Source organism: Copadichromis virginalis, linkage group LG7 (genome assembly GCF_057382275.1).
Source record: "Copadichromis virginalis isolate Kocher_CV1m ecotype Utaka linkage group LG7, C_Virginalis_male_GT1.1, whole genome shotgun sequence".
NCBI classification, from domain to species: domain Eukaryota; kingdom Metazoa; phylum Chordata; class Actinopteri; order Cichliformes; family Cichlidae; genus Copadichromis; species Copadichromis virginalis.
In genome coordinates this window covers 5,619,388-5,641,447 of record NC_140624.1, presented here as the reverse complement: position 1 = coordinate 5,641,447, position 22,060 = coordinate 5,619,388, and the positions used below count along the sequence as shown (strand labels likewise).

General features: G+C 38.6%; 1 protein-coding gene across 3 annotated transcripts in view; it reads right to left on the bottom strand.

Annotated features, from left to right (window-relative positions):
- osbpl5 (oxysterol binding protein-like 5) overlaps positions 1-22,060 on the bottom strand; it is a 47,917-nt gene that overhangs the window by 19,644 nt on the left and 6,213 nt on the right. The window contains exons 2-5 of one of the 3 annotated variants that reach the window (XM_085461351.1): positions 18,818-18,879; positions 1,566-1,721; positions 1,267-1,340; positions 96-176 (exon numbers count right to left, since the gene is read on the bottom strand). In XM_085461351.1, coding sequence (XP_085317477.1) covers positions 96-176; positions 1,267-1,340; positions 1,566-1,701 — 291 coding nt within the window. In that variant the 5' untranslated portion in view covers positions 1,702-1,721; positions 18,818-18,879. Of the gene's footprint in view, positions 1-95; positions 177-1,266; positions 1,341-1,565; positions 1,756-18,817; positions 18,880-22,060 lie in introns of those variants that run through there. The other 2 variants (XM_085461350.1, XM_085461352.1) reach the window with 2 other exon arrangements.

Genomic DNA, 22,060 nt, shown 5'->3' with positions numbered 1-22,060 from the left:
AACATTTAAATATTTGAATACTGCAATGTTTAAGATGAGCATGCACATGAGTCAACACAGCTGCTGACCATCTCAAGCAAGGATGTGACCTCTACCTTGAGCGACTCCTTCCGGGCCAGCTTCTCGGTGGGGGAGGGGCAGTCCTTCTCAACACCATTAAACATCCTGGACTCAGACTGGAGGCGGGAGTTAAGACAGAAAGGAAAGACAGAGTTAAATGATGGACAAATAATCCTGTTGGGAGGGATTTTAGTTTAAATAAATCTGTGGTTAATAAAAGTTTAAATAACCTTATTTGTTTTAGTTGGGAACGGCCCAATATTTTACTGTTTTCAAAGGTTTGTAAAGAGGGGTGGGTGGCCCTTTCAGTCAGCAAGGAAACTTGGCAGGCAGTCATTTGTGGCGCTTTGACCACACACCCACTAACTTCCTTGGTTAAACAACAAGGGGTGAACTGAAGTAAACAGACATTAGAATCACAGTGGTAAGTAATTTGCAATTTCACTGTGATGTGCAGTTACTTAACCACTTGTTCTATATGCACTAACCCAATATTATCATCGAGCCCACACAGGCATTCTGTAACATCCAAAGAGAAAGCCATTTTTCAAATGTGGTACACGACGACAATCCAGGGTAAATGACAACATGCGAGGGGAAGGCTATTCTCAGTATTTTGGGGTGACTTCAGGTTGGGAGACGCAGCTGTGCATGTGAATTATTGCACATATAAATAGGCAATCTTGCAAGACGAGGCAAAGCGACATGAGGAGAGGAGACAAGACAGGACTATTACCCACTGCCACTGGAAATGTTTATTTACCACTCCTAATTCATATTTATAAGGGCGGAGACAGATAGGATAGTTAGCACTAATACAACATAAACAGCACCGGGGCAAAATAGGTCTGGGAGTCAAATACATGGCTTGTGGTCCTAAGGACACAGTTCCCACCACTGGCCTGAGATTTCAAATCCCACAGTTTTATATTTATTCTTGTTGTGTTGGTGCTGTTTAAACACAATGTAAAATTTTCCCTTCCTTCTATATTTTTTAGTGACCCATTTGTTAACCACCCCCTGAAAATAAGCCTAAACAGCTGCTGGATTTCCCTATGATAAAATTCTCACAGATGTCTCATTCTGCTACCACTATGAGCAATCAGAGAGAACTAGTCATCACAAAAGGCAACAGTGTGCTCTCACCCAATGAGACATTAATAGTCAACTGTTGAGGACCTGCCCAATCAGGAACTGAGTTCTTACCTTGCTGCCTGGTGATAAGACAGGACTAAGTTCATTACTCAGCATGGAGAGACCGTTCCTGTCTGTCTCACTGCCTGGTGGGAACCCACAACACACAGTCACATATAAATGAAAAAAACTTGCTGACAAACAATTAAAGCATGGCAGTGCACAAAGCAGTTAAGAAAGAGCAGCTGAGGTTTGCTGATTAATATGGCATAAGTATGTTTCACCACAGTGCGCCATACTTTCCCAGACACTGGAATCCACTATTTCACAAAATATCACGTTTTGTCACTTGTGACATCTTGACCTTGTACCTGGGCTGAGGTTGTAGAAGTCGTTGTCTCCTCCATAAGAGAGGTTCCTGGTGAGGGTGCGGGGATCAATTTTGGGCGGGGAGGTAGCACTGGGGCACAGCGAATACCTCCGATGAAACAAATTCTCCTCCTTCATCCTGGCGGCCTGCTTCTCCTCTGCAGGGGAGAGACGCATAAAAGAAAAAATGGAGACAAGGTAGATGTAAAAAGGATGGAAGAAAAAGATAAAGAAAGAAATCTGTAGCTAGAACAAAAGGGAACTTTCAAGTTCTGAGCCTGCATGCATTAGTTCAACCAATATTTTCATTTACCAATAGTGAAATATCCTGTCTTTACAGATCCCTCTCTTTTGAATCTGATCTTCAACCCGTTTCACTGACTCTCAAACTCCATATTTATTCACTTCTTCTCTCCGTCTATGTCAATCCATAAGAGCCCCCACCCTTTCACTTGTCTCCTACACTAACAAAGACCTACTGTACGAGGACATGTAAGCCTGTTCACATAATGGCACTGTGCATGGCAGTGACAAGCAGTTCACACTGTGTATTGTCAGAGTAAATGACAGATGGAAGCCTCAAGAAAGTTCAGTTAGTCTGACCACAGACATCTACTGTGTCCAGCCACACAAACGCTATTCTTATTTTCCCCATTTCAAAAACACAGCTTCATCAGTCCTTCCCTAGATATCCACAAAGAATTATCTTCTAAACAGTTGCACATTTCCACCCACAAAAAGGGACAAATGCAGCAACTGCACATGTGTACAGGATCAAGCTTTAGCTCTGTAGCTTCAAGTCGTTGTTGTGCTGTTGTTAATTTATAGCAGTGGATGAGTCATACTTACAGACCACCAAGCCCACATAAAGAAAAGAAAAAAAAAAAAGCACACACACACACACACACACACACACACACACACACACACACACACACACACACACACACACACACACACACACACACACACACACGAATCTATACGGGTGTACACATGCTGTATGCATGCCCTGTTTTCGCCACCACTGAGCTCAGAAACGATTGACAAGTTGCAAACTATTCTTAGCACGTTATTAACGGCTGCTGAGGGTCACAGCAGTTTCCAGAAAGATCGTTTTACTCAACCAAATAGATGTCGAGCTGATCGTAGCAAATCAGAGCGGACTGTAAAACAGGCAGAGCGGAACCACCTGGGTCTGTCTGAGCAGCTACACTCTGTCCCACTCAGATCAATATAATCCCATTCATTTTCTCTCAGTATGCAAACACATACAGTAGACTCCCCACCTACATAGCGGTCTCGCCTACAAGCCTCCAATTACAACACTGAAGAACAACAGATTATATAAAATTCATTCAAAGAATGTTTTCACAGACTGATTCATCTTTAACTCTCCCACGTTATTCCACTGTGATTAGACACATGCAGGTGCAGCAGGAGAAAATGTACATATAGGTATTACAGACTCCACCGATTCACCTGAATCTATAGAAATGAGTAAAACTGGAAATTAGATTAAGTGCTGGAGAACTACTTGAGGACCTCCCGCTACAAGTGCATTCTCGCACATATTAAAAATACAAAAGCATTCACATCCGCGTGCTCGTCAAACCACTCCCTACTTCCCTCTATTGCCTATTCTGCACCACTGACTCATTCCTTCAACCTCTTGACTCCCTGCTGCTTTCTAATCATTCAATCTCTTCTACTCACTTTTTCCCCCACCTTTACATCATCGCTCTTTCAAAAAAAGCAGGTATGAATGAGCAAGACATGACACAGAAGAAGATCAATTCAACAAGAAGCTTTTTTTGTCCTTGTGGGTCAGAGCTATAAATAGCTAATGTTTTGCTGCAGTGCATGCGTGCATATGTAGTACACCGCTGAACCCTGAGTGGGGTGCAGACTGCATGGAAAAGAGCTTGAAGCTTGAGCATTACACAACAGCAAAACACAATGGCCTGCCATGCTGCATGGTGATGGACACACACACAGTATTAATACCACTTACAGTACATCCCCCGAGTCAGACTAAGATGTAGGCAGACATGAATACTGACAGGACAAACCAATCGCAGCTAGCTCTCACTGTTGCAGGGAAGGATTAGTTAGGAAAAAGACTTGAGTATGAGGACAGTGGCAGAGCAGACGGAGCATGGGTGTGGCATCCTTGCATGTTTAATGTGTTTGTTCATGTCACCCTGTCAGTGAGGCATATATGAAACAGTAGTGCTAATGTGTGTTTCTTCAATGAAGCAAGTTAAAAAAAAAGGAGAGAGAGAGAGAGAGAGAGGCTACGCATACGTGACTGCATGCGCGCCTGCCTTGCTGCTGCAAACTGAAGGGAGGATTACATCTGCACATGATGTAGTGCCAAAGGAGAGATAAAAGGCTCCTCTCCAACAAGCAACTCCAGCACTAGCGCTGAGGCACTGTGATTTTACACAAAACACCCAAATAAGTTAGGAAAAGCATTCTTTTCATTCACTTGTATAAAAAGACACAAAAGTATCAAACCAAAACACTGACCGTATTTATTCTTTAGAAGGTTCCAGTAAGGGCCAGCATATGACCTCTCAGACCCCTTTAAGACACTCTATCTGAACACAGCAGGAATCAAAGCGTTTATAGTTGTTCTGAGAAGCAGTTGGAACGAGGCTAGTGAGGTTGGAGTATTCTTCAAAGGGAATTTATACAATAATCACTGATATGCACTGGGGTTCTCAAGTTACTTCTGGCACGATGACAAAAGTTTACAGAACACATATCAAAACTTCTTTCAATAACAATTTTAAAAACATTGAAGGGAATTATTACTAAATTCCCTATAAAAAATAACAACAAACAAACAAGTGCATTGGGTAGATCTGCCCACTGCCTTCTCAGTGGAAAGAGAGAATGCAAGGGGTTTTTTTTTGTTTTTCTTTTGGGGTTTTTTTTGTGCGTACACATAGACACACGCACGCATTTGCCATTTACACCGAATGCTCGTTTTATTTTACAGTAAGCTTACCCACTGCTGGTGCACTTCCCTAGTCCACTTCTCTATTCTCATTTCACTTTTTTCTTCCTCTTTAGTCAATAGGTTGGTATACTTACAAAAAAATACAAGTACAAAACACAAAGACCAAATAAACACCCTCCCAAATGTAACTGAAAAAAATGAAAGGAAGAAAAAAATCCATTAGTCTGGTTGATGTGCACTTGCTGCATTTCAGCACAAAATGCTAAGCTCTGATTGACATGCAGGCCAGCTTCCCCTTGCCCTTCAGAAGTACTAATGCCACAAATCAGTGGCATTAGTACTGTATCAGTGTGAGCAACACACACTGATACAGTATTTCAGAGACAACAGACAAAATGTCACAGGATCAGAACCCATGAGAATACAAAGGCAAAGGGTTTTCTTCACGCTTAGCCAGTTCTAACCCTTGACTGACCTTCATTATACTTGAACACAGCACGCAACTCACCTCTTAACACTCACCGCACACAACGCAAAGTTTGCCAGGCAAGGCTAACATGAGGTTCAGTTATCACAAATGCTACACAGGTGCTAGACTAATATTTACACACTAATATCAACATCTTGTGGAAAAGATAAGAGTAAGGTAACAGCACCAGGCCAGTCATTGACACATATTCCAGTGTCGTACATTAACCTTAAACTAAGAGAAGGACAGATTAAAAGAAAACAACAACAACAGAAGAGTCTGACCCACAGTTACCTTGTTGAGATGAAAGCACATGAGGCCTGTTTGTTTTTAGTAATCACGCCTGGGAAGGCAGGGGAGTGGAAGACGTATACATGTTCTAACCTGTATGTTATTCATTTGCTCGACTGATATAACAACCATGAATCGCACATAGAAGTCTCAATGTGCTCACACAATGCATTTTCAGAAATTATCTGCTCGGTTTTCCAGTAGCCACACGCTTTGTTTTTTAAGTGACAAGAGATCCTGTAACTTACTTGCAGTTTGAGAGAAATTGTAAAGTTTAACTTCTTTTACTATGAACACGTTATTCTTCAATTAAGGAAGCTACTCAGTTGTCATTCTTAGAAAGAAAACCAGAACTGGCAAAAAACCTGTATTGGTAGGTCACACTTTGGAAAAAACTGGAACTCAGATTTAGCCAAGAAAATTGCAACTGGTCCAAGCTCTAGTTTACGGCATGTTAAAAAAAAGAGTAAACATTCCCTGACATAGACTGGTGACGTGTGCAGGATGTAACATACCTTTTGAATATGACAACTGGGATAGGCTCCAGTGTCCTGTGACTCAGAACAAACAGAAGTTAATGCAAATACTTCTTGGATAGATTCAGCTTATGCCAGCTACACTGAGAACTGCATGTCACCAGACACAGAGATACACCTTAAATTTCACAACTTAAGAGTGGCCAGTCAACAACACTAGCAGCTACATTATTAGAGAAGGAAAAATGTTTCTGGAATTAATAAAATGAAATAGCCAAAATTCAACACAGACACATACAACAGTGGTTCGACCCACTGATGAAGGACACTGTGGAATGGTGTTCTTTTAGCTGTGTTCAGATTAAAAACAAAGCTTCTATTTTGGTCCATATAACTTCCAGTAATCTTAAATTGTATTCCAACACCTCAACACACATTGGCCCTGCTATGTGCCAGAGCCTCAAAATGCAGAAAGCCAGCATCAAACCAGCTGTTCTTAATACGATGACACAGATTAAGTCCATACACTCCCCCATCTTTCCATTGCTCTATCCATCCTCCCTTCACTGCCCCCAGCCATGTTAACCGTCATTTTCCTGTAACAACTGGATGACCACATGACCTAGATGTATGAGCCGAACATAACATGCATTGACCTTTTTTTCTTTTACTCCTGCTTAGGGACTGCTCAAAAAGTTTATATTCCTATTATTTGAAAAGAACATGTATAATTTCTCATCCTCAGCCACATCACATGAAAAAAAAAAACACTGCTTAAAAACTGTCATGAAAGATGGTGAGGTATAAGGTCACATTTTGTCCAAATTCATTCTGCATATTCAACAAAAGTGAGAAGAAAAAGTTATTAAAGAAAACAAAAAACTCCTTAAATGTTGCAAAGCTTAGATTTAAAAGCGCTCTGTAATTTCCATCCTCAACTACAAGCTGACCCGGATATTTCAGCATCAATCAAGCATGTTTAAAATATATATATATATAGTCAATGGTCAAAAGCTTCACGAACATTTAGAACTTCTTCCTGAATACAAAACACAAGGGTGCCTTAGAAACTGCTGATAACTACACACTGACTCTTTAAACAAACAATTTTAGCTATTGTGTTTAACAGCACATGAGAAAGGTAGAACTACTGCAGGTCTTCTGTCACTGTAGGAAACAAACAGAGACAGTCTAATTTTGTAACTGTGGGAGGATGTGTGGTTTAGTGTTCTATTCTGAGTGTTGTGGGGGTGCTGGCATATTTTAAGGAACTGAAATGGAGAAAATGCCTCCCAACCAGATTTCCCATCTGATCTTACCTTAAATGGGAAAGTCCACTTCGGTCTATAAAAGACTGGGGTGGTCCCTACCCTATTTTAAGCAGCAAGGTGAACAGTTGCACCCTATGGTAGTATTTTATGTGCTTATATTATTCTTCCCGATCACTTCAGTTTATGTTAAGGTCGGGAAAGCTATCAAACATTATAAGTTATTTCCCTGGCCTGCTAAGAAGGGCTTAGGATTTGCCAGTTAGTCAAAGCGTTTCAAATGTTCCCAGTGCTTCAGGTTAGACTAGCAGAACATCAAACCATGATAAACACAATTTAGAACAGAGGCTTCTGTCTTGAAGGAGTAAAGAAGACCAGGAGTCCCTACAAAGGGGATGGCTGCAAACTTTAGAGACTTAAGAAAGATTAACCCAATAGATTTATCTGTAAATTGAAATTGAACCACTTTTTTGGTTTTATCAAAACAACTACAGATCCAAAACATATTCAGTGTGAAAAGTCAGACTCAGGCCAACAATCGCTTTCCACATTTCCACTCTTTTCACAGACGTATTATTCTATAGAAAAACGTAACCTCTACCGACCTCTACCTTTCAAAACAACAAGTAAATTAACCCTGTCTTCTTGTTGCTTAGTGTGGATGTGTGTGCATGCACGTGTTTTTAACATGACTGATTAAAAAAATAAATACATTTAAAAAATAATCATCACAATAATTCAAAGAAACGAGGTGTCTAGAGAACACTAACTAGCAGTTATTTCTTTTCAGAAACTCCAGACTGACATTATACAAAAACAATTGCAGTTTTTGTTTTTGCTTTCACAGAATAAGTCTGACTAAGAAAGCAGGTCCTAAGACACACACTGGAGCCATATTTGACCTGGCAGACAGATCAAGCCAGCTGGCTCCATATATGCTGGATCCAGGCCAGGGGATGCAGTGTGTGAGAAGTAGCCTTGGGCCAGCCTTGATGGAGAGAAAAAAAAAATGTGGACATCAACAATCATGCAAACGTATATGGACATGTGCATGTAAACAGAGGGCCTAGCTTACTATTTCAACTGTCAGACGACCTCAATAATTGACTGTGACATGCTGCAGTCTTGACTTTGACTTGTTCTGACACGCTCTCCCTTGCTTTCTTTTTTCTGATGTTCCTCCTCTTGAAGCTCATGTACAATGCTGCTTTAGCATGATTAAGGATGTTGCTGGTGACGGTGAGACTAACCTGACATATTAATGGATCTAAAAAAGTATGTGAAAATTAACATCTGCAGATTGACACCTCAATAAGGTACGTGCCCCAGCACATACAACACAAACACACTAACAAAATAACTCAAACATGATTAAAGCCGACTAGGAGAGAAGCCACGTGCAAAGATAATGAAGATTTATTTTAAAGAACAAAAACAATCATAGCATTTTAGAGACGCTAAAAAGGTTCACTTCAAGCCCTCTTTAAGTAGCGTTCAAGTTTTACCGCCTTATGTACAAATCCTTCTGTTCAATCTTGTGCCATTTAGTTTCTGCTGTTTGTAAACACCGAACTTTCACTCATCATAACTAGCACATGTATTTTAAGATATCTGTGTGTGACCTATTAAAAAAAAAAAAAAATACAAATAACTTAAGTGAGAACTACGCCCAACAAGCTGTGTTGGGAAGGTTACTTTTAAAATGTATTCCACTACAGATTACAGAATACATGCCCCAAAATGTATTTTGTAACATAATCTAGGGCTGCTCGATTATGGCAAAAATGATAATCACGATTATTTTCACTGAAATTGAGATCTTGATTATTTGACGATATTTATTTAACCCTTTAAGACCTACTATAGAACCAAGTCCGCCAGAGCTTATATAATTTTTTTACATGTTGTAGTGCCATTTGTGGGAGCATTTCAAGTTGCTATACAACTGTTATAGCCCATATTTTAATAATATGTATGCATTAAGTCCATAGTAACTACATTAATTGCAAAAAAGTGCAATAAACTACAAAAAAATTGAAAATCGTTTTTGTTTTTTTACATATATATTTCTACTTGGAGAAATTTAAGAGGCTTATCCCTCAAAACTTTAAATACAAAAAAGTTGCAAAAAATAGTTTACAACAACAGGAAATTTATTTTGAGTGTCTTCATAGTTTTATTTTGGCGATGCAGCAATTTTTATATACTGCAGGAAAAACAAAAAACAATCCTATGATGCAAATTTGCAAAGAAAACAGCAGGTGCATCAAAATAAACTATTTCCAGCAGTGCAATTCGAGTTCTAAGCATCACAGAAACTATTCAGAAAAGTCAAACATGACCAGTATAGGCTTTTAAGGCCTACAAGTAAAAAACTACATTTTCCACGAAAATGACATCACTTCCGGTTTCGGGCAGGAAATGGCGGACATGCGATAGTTTGCGTTTCTGTCGTTTTCATTGTGGGAAGTGTTAGGAACAGCTGATCGGATCAGCAAAGCGTGTTTCTGGAATATTATGTTTTTGTTCCTGCAAACGCTTTTTATGCAATTTTTGCAAAGCTTTATGTGGAAGGAAACTGTGACCGAGGACAAGCTGATGGCATAAGTTGTAAGTACAACTCCTCCGGTTTCATATGCAAAACTAATTATTGCGCTAGCTTACACGGTTCCGGTTCTACAGGGATTTAAAAATAGTTACACAAAACGGAGCGTGCTGCTCTGACCGGCTAAAGGGTTAACAATAACAATGTATTGAATAATGACTTTAAAAAAATAATATAAAATAGTGTGCAACACCACTGAAGTTTTTTTTTACCTCTCTTTTCAACCAACGGCAGTCACTCTCCTCTCCAAATAACTTCTGCTTAGCTTTCCGAGCTTCCCTCGGGTCCTCTTAATCAGCGGTCTCCAACCTTTTTTGCGCCATGGACCGGTTTATGCCCGACAATATTTTCACAGACCGGCCTTTAAGGTGTCGCGGATAAATGAGGGAGGGGCTAATAATCGGCTCAGTCATTTTTAATGATCATTGAAAGCCCAGATCGTAATCGTGATTAAAATTCGATTAATTGAGCAGCCCTAACGTAATCCATTACGTTACTCAATGAGAGTAATGTATTCTGAATACTTTGGATTACTTAATATATTATCATGCTTTTTACAACTACATGAATGTACTATTGCTGTGTGAATTATTACTTTTACTGAAGGTTACTCGCCATACCAATAGCAACTAGATTTTTAAATCTTAATATAAAATGAGTGACAGTAGGTGGACATTAGGTAAGGCTGCACTTTTTGCAGCGATCTCGTATAGAAAACTATCCGTATATAAAACAGGTCCGCGGCTCCAAACCGTAGTAAAGGGATCTCTGGCTAATACGTCGGGTTCATGTCGGGCTCGTAGCTGAAAACTAGCTTTACTTTGTTGTCTGGGTCAACTTGTGTTGAAAGGCTGCTCCAAAGGAACTTATTGTTTCGGAGAAAAACACGAAAAAAGTGTACAATCGAGTCTTAAGCTTACTTACAACTTGCCTAATCAGGCACAGTCTTTTTGGCTGCAGTGGTTATTATTATATTTACATGCTTCCATCTCCCGCTTCTGGTCGGTGACAACTTGTACTTTTCCACTCTCCTTTTTCGCCCTCCCTCGCGCTCACAAACACATAACAGGTATGGCAGTGCAGTCTCCCTGCAGCACGGACTACACTGCCCATGAAGCTACATTCTTTAGGGCAATGTAACACTCTGCCTATTGCCTTCATATTAAATTATTTTTGTGAATAACTTTTAAAAATATTTCTTCACGTCATTATGCAAGCCGCAAGTAGTGGTGACATGGGCCACGAGATTGAGACACAGGCATTAGAGCGTCTTAATGCGTGTTTTGTTTGGGGCGTGGAAACCAAAAATAGAGAGGGCACAGCCGAACATATGAAACAGGAAAATACCGCCGTGTAAGCTCTTTATATCAACAAAGTAACTGTATTCTGAATACCACCTTTTTAAATGGTAACTGTAACGGAATACAGTTACTCATATTTTGTATTTTAAATACATAACGGCGGTACATGTATTCCGTTACTCCCCAACACTGCCAACATGAGATTGCATTGGTAATCCACAGATGCTATGTGTATTACCTGTGCCTACGTGTTATAGCTGTGTGTGTTGTCACCATATGGCAGTGTGCATATGGAGCTGGTAATATGTGCTACTTTTGTTGTCTGTGCTGGTGTTGCTACGTTAGCTTGGCCCGTGCTACAGAGAACATCTTTTTAAGTCATAATAGACAAAGAATCTTTCATCGAGTTAACACTCAACTTCCCAAAACCCCTCTCAGAATAGCCATCAAAGTTCAACAATGAATCCTGCATATCTAGCATAGTTGGGCTGCTAACATAAAACCTGGTGGGTGATGTTTTCAGTCACTGGGAAGATTTGCTTGGGGGAGATACTGTACTGTACTTTACCAGCCTTTGCTAGCAAGAGCCATTTCAGGTTGATACAATGCCAGACTATGTCTGGGAAGAAGATGGGTCAACAGCATTTTACTTTGAAACTACAGGACCAACCCCAGTTTTAACTGTCCTAATGTCTTAAGATGGAATGCAAAGGCCAAATGCTTTGTTTTTTCTCCCTTCCTAATAAAGCAGGGTGAAATGAGTGAAGTGAAACAATGCTGAATGTTCTTTACCTTGTTGCTAAAGGAGGGATGTCAAACTCATTTTACATCTTTGATCTTAAGTGGTCCAGATCAGTGAAATTCTCCTTTCTGTCAATATCAGTAAATAAGCTTAATCCCTGAGATATGTTTTGTATAAGAAAAATATGTGCAATTTTAACCTTATATCTCAGTTTTCAACCTAATATAGAAACTGTTGTATTTAAAAAAAAGAAAGAAAAAAAAAGAAATATGTCAGCACAACTCTTTGGGCTTAAATGTTGACTGTAATATAATTATAAAGCATGAAGGTTTTGTTAATTCGCAGAAAATAGGTTTTTTAAAAAGTTTTGACCCATTGTAATAAAGATACATTTTTATAATTGATTATTTTTTCCTGTCATTTAATCTATTACTAAATTCCTTTTATGTAGTTTGAACAATCATGGGGAGAGAATTTAATTGTAGAGACTGAGCAAGGAAAATTTCACCCCCTGGACCTTATGTTTGACACCCATGGTCTAAAAGCTACAAAAACACTTGAGTGTAGTTAAGTTTAGTGTGCTGTGTGGTAGTAAGTATGATAAAACAAGTAAAAAAAGCAATGGGTGCATAATTATTGATAATAAACGGGATAAGAAGTACAGACAAAAAAAAAAAGACCCCACATATTAACACATATGTATTCTATATTTAATCTAAACTCTGGCTATGGGAAGCCAAGCCTCCACCACTGCAATCTTATAACCTAGGTCCTTCTTCACATTGTTAAATGAAAACTAAAATAAAAAAAACTAAAAAAAACAAAGTCAAAATATGCAGTTCAAATGAGAATGAATTTATTGTCAGTGGCATTCTAATCATATCTGTCCTTGCCTTCTGTTCAGTTCCAAGTCTCTGCATTTCTATTCCAAAAAAAGAACTAAAGCCATGAAAAAGCAGTCAGTGTGAGCCAATTTTCTTATCCCTTTGCATCTTGAATTAAATATTACTGCACCACAAATTAGATACAGTCTTTTGCTCTACTTCAACTTGCTGTGGTGAATTAAATGCCCTGCAGCTTTAGAACAGCATTTTTATAGCACCAAACCCTTTTCTGTACGAAAAGGTAACGATAAGCTGTAAGAAACCTCAAAAATTAAATGAAGAAAAAGATAAGCCAGCCTCAGTCGCTAATTTGTGCAAAACAGTGTTCTTATCTTGCACCCAAAAAATGTGCACACTAACTTTTTTTTGGATTCATTTAATGTGTGCATTGGCTAAAGTTGCTCTTATCACTGCATGTAATCAATCAGAATCATGCCAACACATATTTATATATAGGAATCTATTTAGCTCAAGCTGTAACATAGAGAAAGTGGTTAATTTTAGTAGTATCGGATTTTTGTTTCCTTTAATTTATTTCTTTATATGTTATTTATAACAACGGCAGAGTTTGTTTTTGAGCCTAAATGAACCTGTGTGATAAATCAGCACAGGTTATGAGCTTGGCTAAGTGTGGACCTCAGGGGACACTGTCTCTCTCTGCTGGAGAGACAGGAGGTGTGAGGGACTGGAACAAAGATGCCTGCCAGCAGAGAGAGGGAGGCTGCGTGGCTTAAGATGTCAAGAGATAACGGATGACAAGGTGTCAGATAGATAACGGTAATGCAAAAAACAACCCAGAGAGCAGATGAGGGCAGAAGCTGATTGCAGATTCCCTGTATTATAATATTCCAAACACCAAATTATGTCTCATACTTTCTGCAATAAATAATCCATTTTCACTGGAATGTCTGTTTTCAACCTGATAAAACTCTCCTACTTCTGCTGATTTCTTACCAGCTTGGTATGTCATGGCCAAAAGATGAACCGACTGATAGTCAGTACAATAACTGAAAGAAGTGTTAGAGCTACGTGACTTCATCAATGAACAAACAGGAGAAAATGCAAATGCTCCAGGGAAAATAAGCAGTAAGGTTAGAGTTCCATGCAAGTTTTGAGCCTGCGCTGTTACACACTGTTCACTTTAAAAACACTTATGCCTGATCAATGTTGCTGGCTAGATATCTACATGGTCAGTGCATTCTGGTTTACAGGAAATCTAGACAGCAAAAAACACAAGCAAATTAAAGCACAGCTACTGCAAAGCTATATGTACTGCTGTGCAAAAGTCTCAAGCCAAAGGGAAAAAGATGTAGCAATTTATTGAAATGTGCAAACATAAATGGAAATAGTGTGCATAAGGTAAAAACAGAGTTTGTGCAACTCTAACAGACTTGAAAGTCAATATTTGACACCTTTATTCTTCAAGCTTTACTGTCATTTCTTTTAAGTTGTCTTCAGGAAAGGTTCTCCAGACTTCTTGAAGGATATTCCAAAGCTTTTCTTTGGATAGCAGCTTCCTTTTGCTCCATTTTCTGTCAAAATGATCCCGTGCTGGTTCATTAATGTTAAGTTCAGGCTCTTAGATGGCTGATTTATTACTAATAGAAAAAGACACAGTGGAACACTTTCCAAGTATGCTTTTAGTGCATTGGCAGCATGTTTCCATGGCTCCTTCAAAGGTAAATATAAAGAAATGAAGGGTGGCTTCAGACTTTTGCACAGTAGTGGACACATGAAATAAGAGATTTTGTTTACATCTATGAGCCAACTTTCAGGTATTGCATAATTCCTTTAGCTTCAGGCAAAGCAGTTTTTATGTACTTCCCTGTCCTCTACGATAAAACTAAGAAGCAAACTTGCAACCAAAAAAAACAAACAATTTTTCTTAAACCTCCAACAGTACAAATGCTGAATGAGAGCACTGTTTAAATTAATCAACACTGAATTTGTTGGAATCATCTTCACAAAACTGAGTTACAAAGTCCCTGACCTGCTACCCTCCTCATATCAGCATGGAGCTCCTTTAATTCTTCGTTCCAGCAGTGAGGAACAGTAAAAGAGAACAACAAGCAGAGTTCAAAACAACTTTTACAAGCTGCAAAACTCGTTTTCTGGGACAAAAAAAAATGCTGCTTGCAGTTCACTCTGTACTGGACCCCTGGGTGATCTCATATGCATACTGAATGGACAGTGCCACAGCTTGTGGTTTGTAAAGCATTTAATGAGAAGTAATTGGGTCAACCTGCTACAAGTTCCTCCTTTTGTCCAAACAGTCACTTGATAGTCCCGTCACATGAGGAATTAAATTAACATAGTGTAATGAGGGCAGACTACACTTCTGTTCATCCTGCCCAGTATTTAATTGAATTATACTGAGAGACCAAAAAAAGGAAGAAGAAGAAGAAGAAAAAAAAATAGTGTTGTACAGCCATAAATAAAAATGCAATTTACTGTACGAGACCTCATTTAACCAGTTTGTCACGGATATAAATCCCACATATGACACAAAGGACAGTAAAAAGCAAGGCTATGCACATAACTGGAGAAGAACTGCATCATGTTATAGTCAGGAGGTTTGTCCTTTGAAACACTTCAGGGGAAATCAACAGATGAACACTTCTCACAGATCGTCCATCCACTTTGTTTTCTCGTCTCTCGTCTGTCACCTGCCCTCTTTCTGTCTTCCCATCAATCCCACAATAACGAACACTTACGATGCTGGCAGGAGCTCTCAGCTATTCACTGACACAAACAGCCGGAGTACTAATCATATCCTCAAGTCTTTGCTAATGTTTTATAGTAATACTTCAAACTCTTTACTTCGATAGTTTTACACATGCCTTAATTATGTTTAGCCTTGTAAACAGTTTCTGTTTTATTTGCCAATGTGCAAGAACCTCAGCCACTTAGATTTATAATGGCACTGTAACTGAACTGCGTGCACATAGTGGTGCATCATTTCTGCTCATATTATGCTGTTTCATACCGAGTAGGCAGTTCTTATAGGGCTCCACGCGTCACCAATACTCTGGCCTCTCTTCAAATCACGAGAAGCACAATAAATATACATCACATTTACTGAGTATTGTTCTCATTAACTTAGGTCTTATTTTGTTTATTAAACAAGACTGTCGGGTGCTATTTTCTCTGAATGGTGTTCTACAGTAGTCAATGCAGATGCCATTATCAGCTCTCCTTAAATTTATTCTATCTGACAACCAATTTGGATTTTATTTGTTCTTTAATTACTGCAAGGTCAGCTCCTGATTGTATAACTATTCTTTGATGAAATGACTCCAGGCAAACATTGTGTAACACCGAAGCCTACTCTAAGTTAAATTAAGTTTTATTGATCCCTGCAGAGAAATTCATTTGATGCATTTAACCCGTCCTAATAACTAGGATGAGTTTGGCACCAGGGGACCAACTCTACTTCTCTAGCAAGGTTTTGTTGAAGAGCACTTTGAAAAAATTAATTTCGCTGATAAAAGGAAAGTCACGCAGGAGACAGAAAAAACAAAACAAACAAGAAAAAAACCCACATGCAAACTATATATAGAAAGGATCGGCAATGGATGGTGATCAATCTCAGGACCTTCATGTTTTGAAAGGTCAGTTCTAACCACTAAGCCTGTGAACACTAATGTAGAACATTAAATCAACCATGTTATGCTACATCCAGTAATTTGTCGCTCAAAGCAGCTTGTTTTTAAGCATTAAGAAAGCCTAAATATTGATTTCATCCCACTGTTAACAATTTCCATATTTTTAAAAAAAGAAAAACATTAATTGTTATGGTCTTTTGTTATTTGGCTGGAAATTTAGACGATTAGATTTTTGTGTGAAAAATCTAACAGGTTAAATGTGCAGCATTTGGCATTTCAGGACTTTCCTACAACACATCTTCATCATTCAAGCATACTTAACTTTAGATTTGAACTGACAGAGATATTGGATACAGAATATTACAACAGTCTGCCTTCTCCCCACTTGAGTAAACAAAAATGTGATCACCGCCCTGCGTGTGTGGAATGACTGAGACAAACAAAGCTGAGGTGGCAGAGTGGAAATGTTGAGAAAATTGCATTCATGTTCCACTTCTATGCCATAAAAAGCTCTTGTGTTTCTCTCCTTGTACACTTTACATCTTTACCCAGTGTGTATTGTGATGCAATCTGGTGTTAAAATGATAATCATATAGTTTTTGGATAATTTACTATCCACAAAAATAGTTGTCAGAAGTAGGAAATATTAATTCTACTAAATTATGGTGTAAAAGTGGCTGCATGTGAGTTAATCAGGAACAGTTAATAGATTTCAAATCCAAATTGCAACTGGACTCAATACATGCAATTAAACTGTAAAAGAGCCAAGTAAGTATTTATTTTTTTTAGTTTAATTAAGTAACTTGGCCCAATCACATCTAATAATTTCATGTTTGATTACTCTGTATTCTATGCAAGTCACAAAGACAAAAATAGTTGGTACAATTCTAACCAGTCAGTATTTGGTATGATTATCTTTATTCGTCAACACAGTCTGAACTCTTTTAGGCAAACTTCCTTGCAGTTTCATGAAGGATAAGAAGAAGAATCGCTGCTTTTTGTTCCATTCTCTTAAGAAGTCAACACCACACTGTAGGGCTCTGGTATATCATAATGTCTGTGATAACATGGATACATTTTTACATGATAGCCCCATTTCACAATATCCATGATATAGCAACACAATTTGATTATTTCCCTAGCATGCCCCACAACACAAACAACACATAAATCCAGGTGTTGCCTAGTTTTTGGCTAATAGCTCTTTGGCAATCACCTCACTGTTGCAAAACACTCTTTTGTGCTTGTCAAATTGTGCCATCTTTGGCATTTTTTCACTGAATCAGCTAAAGAAATGGGAACAAATGGGACCACTTTAAAAATTAGAAGAAAGTCTGGCTCCTTGAAAGCAAAATATAAAGATTGGCTCACATATTATTGTATTACAATGAATACTGAACTAAAGCGTGACTTGAAAAATGCATATATTTCGCAAGTCAAATCATAATTGTGTTATCTGTGAGAGAAATAGTTAAATATTTTCCCGCTGACTGTTCAGCCATGGAGTAAGCTGCTAGGTACCGGATTTGTCTGGTTAATGTGTAATTTGCTGTTAAAGCACATGCTCCAAGCACATGCCAACGTAAACAACTTTAGCATGGCTGAATCTCTGAGCTTTTCCGTACTGAACCGAGTTGGCCTCTTTTTATAACTACCACCCTAGGGCTACACAGACACACAAAGCAGTACCTCTAACCTACATAATGACAACACAATTTCAGCACACTAAAAGTAAAGTAAGATTACTGTGTTATTATTATTATTATTATTCCCACAACATCAAAGTGACATTTTTCACAGTAACAAGGCTACATTTGTTAAGTAAATAAAAATCCACGGTCACCCTTTCTAGACAGATGTGCAAAAGAGCTAAGTGAAATCTGTCATTTGTACAGCAAACGTGTACAAAGATATTTTTATCCTTCCAGGAGAGACAAAAATACACAGTGTAATACAGAAGACTGAAAAAAGCCAGTAACTAGTAATTACGTCCTGCCTCTGTATAAGAGACCACCATGTTCCCCAGGCAAACTGCCTGTTTTAGGGCTTTGCCCATCTCTCAGAAGTATCCATCTGAGGCCAGCTGTCCTTGTGAAACCTCACTTATTCCCCTCTGAACCAAGTGAATCAGACACACCCTGTAACCTGCTGATCTCACTTCTAACGGTTTCTCTTCTTCTAAAGTCACATGGTGTACAAACTCTAGCGCACACAAACATAGAACAAACACAGACTTTACTGCTCTAGCCAACACTTTGATCAAATAGCTGTAGACAGGGAATATTCTACTTAAATGTAATAAAAACTGGCTGAAACAGAGAGTCTGCTTCACACCTTAAGAGATGTGCCCTACTTCTGCTCAGAAAGTGAGTTATCCCTCCTGGCAACGCTGGGTAAAAATGTGCTCGCATTGGTGTCAGATATTGAAAGCAGGGTGATGGACTGAGAAAATCAGTTCACAAATTTAAGTACATTTAAGTACAATTAAAGTACTCAAGCACATGCAAGCTTGGACGGTAACATGCTAACAGCACACACAAACCATTTGACTAACTGAAGCTAAAACAGATGGCTATCCAATTTAGCTAAGTGTATTCATTACTAAGAAATTAAAGAGTGGGCCAGCAGCTGAAAGCTCAACTTACCTTTCACCTGAGCCCCAGGAGACACTGCATCCAGAAGCTTTTGTTGAATCAGCCTGTCTCACCTGCAGAGATGCAAAAGTTAGAATAAGGTTTCACTTTAACTCACACAGTACAAACGCTCAAACCTGCCTCACCCCCAACGTCTCTCCCGCTAATGCTCCTCCTGGTCACACCACTGTGTTAGAGCCCCACCCCACTCTTTCCCAGTCCTTATTTCAATAAGTCAGAACAAGCCTGCACCTTTAGCTAAAGTTGACTTGTAATACAATTATGGATCAAATTTCCCCCTCAAAAAAGATCAATGAAAAGAAAAGATTCAATGCTGATACTGTCAATCCCATTTTGTTGGAAAGGAGATTGTGTTTACCAAAACATAAGGAACACAGTCACACTATCATATTTATGGAGAACTACTTCTGTTACACTAGATAAACACACACCCCAGTACGATGTGAATCCAGGAAGACGTGAGGCAAGATAGCAGGAATATGGCTGCAGACAGTTCAATGTCCACATAAGTGAACTTAATTTGATGTTACACATTTACATTCACTCTCATTATTTACAGCTAAAAATTGTGTTTTCAACTCCCATTCTTACATTTGTTTTCCCTTGAAATCCCTTTGAATCACTTTTCTTGAAAAACCTGTCTATTCACACACAACTGGGACATGTGATAAGTCACAAATCTACAAACGAAAACACACACAAGCATCAGTTTGCAAAGCAGCACTGCACTACATATACCCCTAATACATGCAATAAAAAACTGAGAAAATGCATGTATCTGTGCAGATTACACCAATGTTAATAGACGTAATGGTAGTGCAACAAGTGAAAAAACAGGGTGGTCAGGAGTGGTGGAATCTGCGCCTTTAAAATCCTGCTGCTTAGCAAACGAGGAAGCCATAACACTTGAGTACATCTAACCTAAATAAGAAGTGAACTGAAAGAGAATCGCTGAGCTAACAGCACTTGAGGGACAAAGACAAAGAGGGGGGCGAGATCAGGTCAAACACGCACAGCCAATACAAAAAAAGCTGAAAGAAAAATACACAAGGAATGAGTAATTTAGCTTGCCCCCTTTTTTTTTGCTTTAAAGACAAGAATCATGAAATGCACAACATGTACAAACAATGCAAACCACAAGTGAAGTAAGACACCGTGGCCCAGAATGTGTCATGGTTTCAATGGAAGAGTATTTGTTCTCGGGACCAATTCACAGTGCATAACACATAAAAACTACACTATTACAACTTGGGATTGCACTTAACTCATGACCAAAGGCCAAGAGAAAAGTGTAAAGAACGGACAGTTTATATGCAACACTCTTACTAAAGAGACTCACAGTGTACGATGTACTTCTTTGTTTGGCGCATATCACATTCATACATAGTGGGCCAAATATAAGTCAGAAAGAGAGCAATCACTATCCCTACAATTACAAACAAACAGTGCTGAATAGAATCTAACCAGCAAATTGTATGCTAGTCTTCACAGAAGCAGCTAATTAACATTTATTTTAAGGCATTGTGGGTATGCCAGCATTCATAGCAGAAAGTCAGGCTGGGCTTGTAAGCAATGATAGGAAGGTAACATGTGTAAGAAAGAGATTACAGATGAAAAAATGCAATTAGTGATGGATTTGAACTAAATCAAATGATTGCTGTCTTGCTTTAAACATTTGAAACTAAATATTTGAAACTACATTAAAACACCACAGCAACATTCATGCATTTGTCTATGATGGTCCTCAGTCATCCAGGTCATTGTAATCGAAGGAGCTTGGAAAAGACCTTGACTTGACATTAGAACTGAAAAAGCTTCTCAGATAAGAGGTGAAACGTCTTCAAGCAACTTAAAGAAGTCCAGACGCTTTTCTTTCCAAGCTCCTTAGATTCATGCATTTGGTTTTTACAGCACTTCCTTCAGGAAACAACTTTTACACAGTACAGTGATATTAAGCCTCTGTTGTGATTTTAGAAGGAAATATTTTAAATTTCCCTACTGAAAACTGAAAAGATTTCCAATGACATAGCTCTCTGCTTTGGCAGCTATGCCAAAGTGCCAAACTCAAGTTGCTTAGCAACTTGAATTGAGTTGATTGGTTGATGAGGGGCAAAGATCACTGCAGTGCAAAAAGATGCAAAGCAACAAAATTATTCTGATTCTAGATCCTTTACATTGCACATTAAAAATGTTTGATTCATTGCATCTTGTAATTTCATAGCATAATTCTGTTGCATGTAACCAGTTCTCCAGATCAGCCAGACTTGCTTCAAATCAATATAAAAATAGGAACAGTGTGAATAATAACTAGACTAGAAATAGGTTTTCCAACTTGATATAGTACTGGCTGTAACATTATAGCCAACCCATGAAACATTAACAATGTCTGCCATTCCAACTGAAAATATTTTATTCATCTTTGCCCAATAAACCAAAGTTCTGGACTTACTGTAACAGCTGTGCTTTAAAACCCTTCACTTCCTCTAGGAGTCTAAAAATCCACCTTTTTATCCTGTCAAATTGAACTGTCTATCCTGTAACAATCTTGAACAGTTCTGCTGACTTGAGGTCATCATTTTCCTAAAGATTAAATGGATACAAATAGTCCTCACTTGTACTTGTGTTGGTACTTTTATCACGTCAGACAGCCTTCGTAAGGAAGGCCTCTTATCAGCAGCCTCCTTCAACAACCCTCATCTCTGACCATGCAAACCCACTTAGGTAAACATAAGGCCACAAAGGATTTTGCTGTGACCATAGCTAGACATCAACAGTCAGATATAAAGTTAGCTTCTGTCTTTTAAGTGAAATGTCAATTTGACAAAGACTTTCACTTAACGTTGAATTTGAGACTATGATCCATATGAGCATTGGGTAATAGAGGCAGGTATTTAAAAATGTTCTTTGGTATACGGGAACTGTCTGTCCAGTGAAGACAGATAGCACAGATAAACAGAACATAACCTTCTATCAACACATAAAAATCAGTCTGCTGAGACACAGAGACACAAAGTGAGGACTCACTGTCTGTTATGGTCACAATTTAAACTCAATGCAAAATTTGGCTCTGGGTCTAAGGCCACTTAACATTAAGTGTATTCATGTCGCTTAAAGACCAATGTACTAATCGCATGCCATCCTACTTTGGGGTCTATTGTTTGAGCAGTCTGGTATAAATCAGGGGCATCACAAACTGGAAAAATCACAGTTCAATCCAGCAAAATGGGACCAGCT